At 31.3% G+C, this 7,403-nt stretch overlaps 1 protein-coding gene across 1 annotated transcript; it reads left to right on the forward strand.

The window, feature by feature from the left end:
- Positions 1 to 2,603: 2,603 nt before the first annotated feature.
- Positions 2,604 to 5,991, forward strand: LOC106763729 (LRR receptor-like serine/threonine-protein kinase GSO1). The gene is made up of 2 exons (XM_014647892.2): positions 2,604 to 5,166; positions 5,716 to 5,991. Exon 1 carries the CDS (start codon positions 2,604 to 2,606, stop codon positions 5,088 to 5,090), a length of 2,487 nt encoding a protein of 828 aa, XP_014503378.1. The 3' UTR covers positions 5,091 to 5,166; positions 5,716 to 5,991.
- The last annotated feature ends 1,412 nt before the right edge of the window (positions 5,992 to 7,403 follow it).

A 7,403-nucleotide genomic window follows, 5' to 3' on the forward strand; every position in this document is an offset into this window, starting at 1 on the left:
CCGTTGCGGATGTGGATGTAAGCGGAGGAGGTCACAACAGCCATGCCCAAGAGTGAGAAAAACCCTAAAGCGTAATTCCAACTACGGTGAACATCAACCGCAAATCCAAATGCGGCAAGCGTCAACCGCACTTCCAAGTACGGCTACCGTGAATCGCATCTAGACAACTACCCACTGCAAGAACTCACCCCATCGCGACACAGCTACCAAAAACAGATCTTTGAGAATGAAGAATGAAACTACAACAAATAAAACGAGGGAGGAGGAATGAGAGGAGGAAGGTGGGGGAAAAACAATTAAGCGAGAAAAGAGGAAAAAAAAAGGAGTGTAGGGAAATAAAATATGCGGCAGCAAAAAGAGGTAGAGGACCAAGGAATTGATAGCTTATTTTTAATTGGTGAATGAGTCGAATAAAAAAACAATAAAAATAATTTTTAATAAAAACACAATTAGAAAATATAAAAGAAAGAGGAGGTAGAGGATTAAGAAGATGTAGGAAGAAATACTCGTAACCGAGACATAAAGGTACAACACCGGTTTGTAGCAGAATCGAAGGGTAACATCCTCCACAATCAGTTTGCAAGTCAAACTTTACATCTGACACGTTTTTTGAAACACATATACTACTTCGGTTGCTGCAGGACGGAAGTATGAAAGGCTACGACCTTGGTTAATAGCAGAACTGAGGCATAAGGTTCTGCACCTTTTCCAGCTTTTCATCTGACACAGAGTTACTATCTCGGTTTTCCAGCTAATTTCAAATTTTCTCATTTTCTTAAAAAATAAACTTTGAGTGTGTGTTTAATCGAATCCTATAACGTGTGTTACTGCCTCAGTTTTATTGTTAACCGAGTTAATAGCCTTTATTTACTAGCAGGACTACAGTAGATCTTATTTACGCTAACAATTTTCACTTTTCCCTCTCGCGAACAATAAATCATTTTTAATCTATTTATATATATTTCTTAAAGATATTTCCATTCTTCATTTAATTTAAAGGTACGTCATTTAACCTAAATAAATTCGGTCTTATAGACATTTTATCATTTAATGAATACAAGTAAGAAAAACCAAATGCAATTTTTATTAAAGAACATAATACAATTCTTTAATTAAATATCGTATATCTAAAATTAGCAAAGAGAGATAAAAAATTATTTAAGCCTTAAAAATATACTTAACGACCAATTTTTCTTCATTTGAAACGTGAATCGGATGGTGCACTCTGAATCATGCTTTTAATCTCTCTTTTTCTACCATGTAAATATTCATATGACTATAATTTCAATATATTTATTTACATCCTCCACAAACTTTCCTTTCTAAAAAAAAATAACTATATCTAAATTGGAGTTTGTTCCTTCTGTTTTTTCCTTCTTTATTTTTGTTTTCATTCATCCGGACAAACAAATAATTAATTCTGACTACTACATGGATTTTATATCTCAAACGGACGGAAATTTGTGAACGAAAAAATTATGATATTATCTCTTATCACAGCAATTAAATCCAATATATATATATATAATTGTTACACTCTTCGGTGAGATGTTGACGCAGTCCAAGAATAAGATAGAGATGAAATAAATGAATTTGAAATGTACATAATAAAAACAAATATTAGAAAAGAAAAATGATATCGGTCTTATACTTTTTAAAATCAGATGAAAAGGAAAATAAAACTCTTTGCAAAAAATAATACTATTTTCTAAGTGTATTATTAGTGTAAAGAAATATTAAGGAAAAAGTAATTGGCTATCTTTAACTTTATTTTTCTATTTTAGTTCTCTTACATTAAATATATTATATTTCTAACCTTTTTTTTCACCTATAATATTTTTCTTTTACCTATTAATATCCCCTTTTTTATGCTTGATAATGCTTTCATAGAACTAGTTATTTGCTGTATTAAGATTTTTAAATAAAATAATTTTAATGAACTATTTTTAATTATAACATTTATAAGTTAATATGTTATGTCTTTGTTAAGGGAGTAAGATTGGTGAGTTGTATTTGATTTAGGATACTTGACTTGTTCATGAATGTAACATTTAGCAGAAACAACAAATGGTATTTGTCACTTTGGAAACGTCTTTACCATCAATCATGGAGGGAATTACATTAGTTTTTTTTTTTCTTTAAATAATAAAAAAATATCAAATTGAGAGCTGTAAATAGAGGGGAATCAAGGATGGTACGTAGCAGAAGAAGAAAAATGGAAGGCAGAAAGCAATATAATTTCGATATTGAATCTCAAACGAAAAATTAGCATTAGCAGGAGAAATTATTTCAGTTTAATATTAAAGTTGTAAATATGACATTAAATTAATTATTTTAAAAAAGAATATTTTCATTGTGCTTTTATTTTTAAAAGACATCTTATTAAAATAATGAAAGATACTCTTAATCCGATTATTACTGGGTAAACCGCCCCAATTATTATAAATAGAGTTTCACTCAATTAGGTTGAACCCATCTTTATTTCTCTTGCAATAATGAATACATCTCCCTCTCAAAATGCTATTATTTTTTATTGGTTGCTGTTGGGAGTTATGTTCAACCATGCCTACTGCACCTTCAATATTCGTTGCAACCAAGAAGACATGCATGCTCTCTTAAACTTCAAGCAAGGAGTTACAGATCCCTCAGCTGTTCTTTCCTCATGGACCACTCAACTAGATTGTTGTCATTGGAAAGGAGTCATCTGTAGCAACATCACTAGTAGAGTCACTGGAATCACTCTCCCATGTTCTACAACTCCTCCAATTTATAGTGACGGAGAAGATAAATCACATTGCCTTACAGGTTCCATTCACCTCTCCTTGTTGTTAGTGGAGTTGGAATTTTTAGATTACTTGAATTTGAGAAACAATGACTTCTTAGCATTACAATTTGATTATCTGCATAATCATAATTGTCACAATCGATCTATACCTACTTCTTCTCATAGTCAGTGTGTCAATTATTCAATTCTTCGTCATCTTGATTTAGCATATAACTGGAATCTTGTTATCAATAACCTTAAATGGCTTCCCAACATTTCCTCACTGGAATATCTTAACCTCCGTGACATTGATCTTAGCAAGGAAAGTAATTGGCTTCAATTAGTGACTATGCTTCCATCACTTTCATTCCTCAATATGGATGATTGTCAACTTAAAGACTTGAGTTCGTCTCTCCAGTATGCAAATTTTACTAAACTTGAATTTCTTAGTCTTTCTGCAAATGAATTTAACTCAGAGTTGCCTAAGTGGTTATTCAATCTTAGTTCTGGTATTTATCAGTTAGATCTTAGCTCAAGTTCTCTAATAGGACATCTACCTAAGGACTTGTTAAATCTTCGAGAACTGGAAGACCTGAACATGGAAGACAATAACTTTGATGGACCTATTCCAGATTGGTTAGGTGGTTTCAAACATTTAGAAACTCTTATTCTTGGAGTAAACAAATTTTCAGGATCTATTCCCACAAATTTGGGAAATCTATCAACCTTGATTATCTTGGATGTTGCCTCAAACCCATTGACAGGAGTTGTGTCTGAAAGAAATTTAGCCAAATTGTCAAAATTAAAGGGACTGGGCATATACTCATATGTCGAATTAATCTTTGATTTTGACTCGGATTGGATTCCACCTTTTCAACTTGAGGAATTAGTAATCAAGTTTTCAAATCCGAACCTTCCTGCGTGGTTTTATACACAACGATCACTTGAAAGATTAACTATATCGGATTCATCATTTGAGGCTCCAGACAAATTTTGGCAATTTGTATCATCAGTGATTGAACTCGAATTAGAAGGCAATTTGATAGACAGAGACATGTCAAATGTGTTGTTGAACTCTACATTCATTGATATATCGTCAAATGGTTTGAAAGGTTGGTTGCCTCAATTATCAGCAAACGTGGTTTTTGTCTCATTATCAAATAATTTATTATCAGGAGAATTGTCTTCCCTCTTATGTGATCATAATGTGTCGAATAGGAAAATCAATGTGTTGTACTTGGACATATCATTTAATAATCTATCTGGAGGGCTTACGAATTGTTGGAAGAATTGGAAATCTTTGGTTGCTATTCACTTAGGAAGCAATAATCTATCAGGAAAGATACCTCCTTCACTAGGCTTCTTATCTAATCTCAACTCACTCCATTTGCATGAGAATAAACTACATGGTGAGATTCCTCTATCATTGCAAAATTGTCGCTCTCTATTGGTCTTTAATGTTCGCAATAACCAATTATCAGGAAACATACCAGATTGGATATCTCATGGTGTATTGGCTCTCCAATTAAGGTCCAATGATTTTAGTGGTAAAATATCACCACAAATATGTGAAATGTCTTCCCTCATTGTGTTGGATATTGCACAAAACACAATCTCCGGTCATATACCCAGTTGTCTTGGTAATATCAAAACCCTGCTTTTCAACAATGTTTCACGTAACAAGCTTTCTATTCGATTTCCTTCATCATATCCGGGTCGTTACTACTTCAGCGATGACAGTCTAGAATTGGTTACTAAAGGTCAAGTATTAGAATATGATCGCAACCTACACTTTATGACCTTAATTGATATGTCATGTAACAATTTGTCCGGCACAATACCTCCACAACTGTTTAGTCTCATTGGATTGCATTCCTTGAATTTATCAAACAACAAATTAGAAGGAGAAATACCAAATGAGATAGGAAATATGAAAAACTTGGAGTCCCTCGATTTTTCAACAAACCAACTCGGGGGAGAAATTCCTCAAAGTTTATCCAGATTGTCCTTTTTGGGTTACTTGAACCTGTCATTCAACAATTTGACAGGCAAAATACCATCAGGCACACAACTTCAGGGATTCAGTACACTTAGTTACATGGGAAATGATGATCTTTGTGGACCCCCACTTACCAAAATCTGCTTTCAGGATGACAAACATAAAGACACAGAGCCTGTAGACGAACACAGAAATCAATCTGAATTTTTGCCATGGTTTTATATTGGAATGGAATCCGGATTTGTGACAGGCTTTTTAGGAGTTTGTTGTGCTATTATCTTCAACAAAAAGTTAAGACATGCTTTCTTCAAGTTTCTTATGACTTGAGATATTGACTTCATGTCATGCTCGTCGTCAACATGAATCCTTTCGTTAAGATCAAACAAGTTGCATAACAATACTGGTCAGTAAAAAAAAATTTAGATAAATTTTATTTGAATTTATCTTTAATAATAGTTTGTTCTTCACCATTACTAAAATATATTTTAGTTCTTCATTTTTTTTATTATTGATTATTCTTTATATATTTTTTAAATTATAGTAATATATATCTAACTTATTTGAAAACGTATATTAATATAAGTGAATTGAGTTTAGAATGAAAATCATATATTAGTTTTCTCAACTCCCATATATCATAGCGGTATCTTAACTTTTAAGGTTTTTTTTTTCTTCAAATTCTATTATCTTTTAAGTGGTTAAATTAAAGTAGATGACTGTGTTGATCAATTTGCTTTATTTTAGTTCAGTCTATTTTCTATTTATCAAAATTGGGTCGATGAAAAACAATTGTAGGAAAAGTGAAAATATATTAGAATAATGGAAAGAAGAAATATGAATTTAAGATGTTTTATGGTGTATTAAAATTTTTAAATTGCTAACTTATATGATAATGAAGCCTTTAGTACTAATTTAGGTATTCTTATAAAATTCTTTCATTATTATATCTTAGGTATTTTTCATTCATCAAAAAGGGAAGGAGTCATGAAGCTTAGGAGAAGAGAATATGCTGGTGTAGTTCTTACAAGTTACAAGCAATGTCAGCAATGATGAAGTTATTATTTAAATTTGGTTATTATTAATAGTTACTGTATTTTGTTTTCTATTTTTAAGTTACAGTGATGGTTTTCAACTTTATCCTGTGTTTTTCGTTTGTTCTGGGTTATACAAAGCGTGTTGATCTTTGTAGCATCTAAGTGGAAGTATATGTTGTATTTTATATGGCAAAAGTGGATATTTACATATTAGCTTTTCTTAATATCAAAGCACTACATATAGGTGGCTGTCAGTTTCAATAAATATTTTGAAATCTAATTTTGGAATTTCCTAAATTTTGATATCTAGTTTTAGAATATTTTAAATTTTGAAATTCAATAAGAAAAACTTAACCAAATTTTAATATTATTAAGAAAAGGAAAAATTGAAATCCTGAGTTGAAATCCGGTAAACAACATAATGTTTCTTCACGCAATGCTTCTTTATTTTATTGGGAAAGGAAATCGTGACGATGAAAGTCACTATGATATCCACATTAATAAAACACTTCAAATAATAATTTTATACGAATGGTTTTAAAAAAAACTGTAAATGATTATTTTAATTAGAAAATAAATCAAAAGTATATATATTCTGTTTGTACTAATTTATAGTTTAGTAATATTTAATATTCATTTTGTAATATGTAATTAAACATATCTAATTACATACAAATTTAATGCAAACAAAGAACCATTCGATTTCTGAAAACTGAAGTGAACAATAGGTGAACTCAGGAAGAATGACCTGTGAAATGAAGAAGAGCTGAACGGAAGAAGAAGCACAATAAAATAAATGTGTTTACGAAGTTCACCTATTCTTCTTAGGATGGAAGAAAGTATTCCAATTATTCTTTATAAATTAGAAAGAACATTCCCTCCTTCATTCTTTGATTCAATGGAGAATCTTTCAATACATCTTGCCTATGAAACATGGCTTAGGGGACTGATGCAATACAGGTGGATGTATCCCTTTGAAAGGTTTATGGGAGAATATAAACATTCAATGAAAAATAAAGCAAGAATAGAATGATCAATTTGTGAAATACTTGCATCGAGAGACAACGTACTTTTGTTCACATTATTTCAAGAACTTCATTTTGTCATCCAATAATGTGAGAAATGAAATCCAATGACAAACTGAAACATGTCATTCAACTTTATCAGTTTTTCGACAAGTTGGTCGTCATGCAGGCAAGGAGTTCACTCATTGGTTAACTGATGTTGAATTCAACTCTGTTCATGTCCATGTCTTAATCAATTGCAATGAAGTTAAGTCGTACCTTGAGTATGTCATCATGAAATTCTTAACTTTTCAATGTTGAAATTTTGTTATACATTAATTAATTTCAAACGTAACACCTCATTTCTTGTGGTTGAGCAAGTAATAGAAGGAAGTGCTTCAACTCGAATAAACTCAAATTTTCCTAACTGGTTTCGATATCAAGTATGTATTTATTTCCTATGTTTTGAGCAAGGTAAATTTTGCTCTTGCTGTAAATTTGTTTTTGTTACCAATGAGGAGCATTGGTGTATTGAAATAAATGATTTTGATGATGTTCCAAAGTGAAGAATGTGAAGACCCCTGTATTAAGTTTAAAAGCAT

Source organism: Vigna radiata, chromosome 6 (assembly GCF_000741045.1).
Source record: "Vigna radiata var. radiata cultivar VC1973A chromosome 6, Vradiata_ver6, whole genome shotgun sequence".
NCBI lineage: Eukaryota > Viridiplantae > Streptophyta > Magnoliopsida > Fabales > Fabaceae > Vigna > Vigna radiata.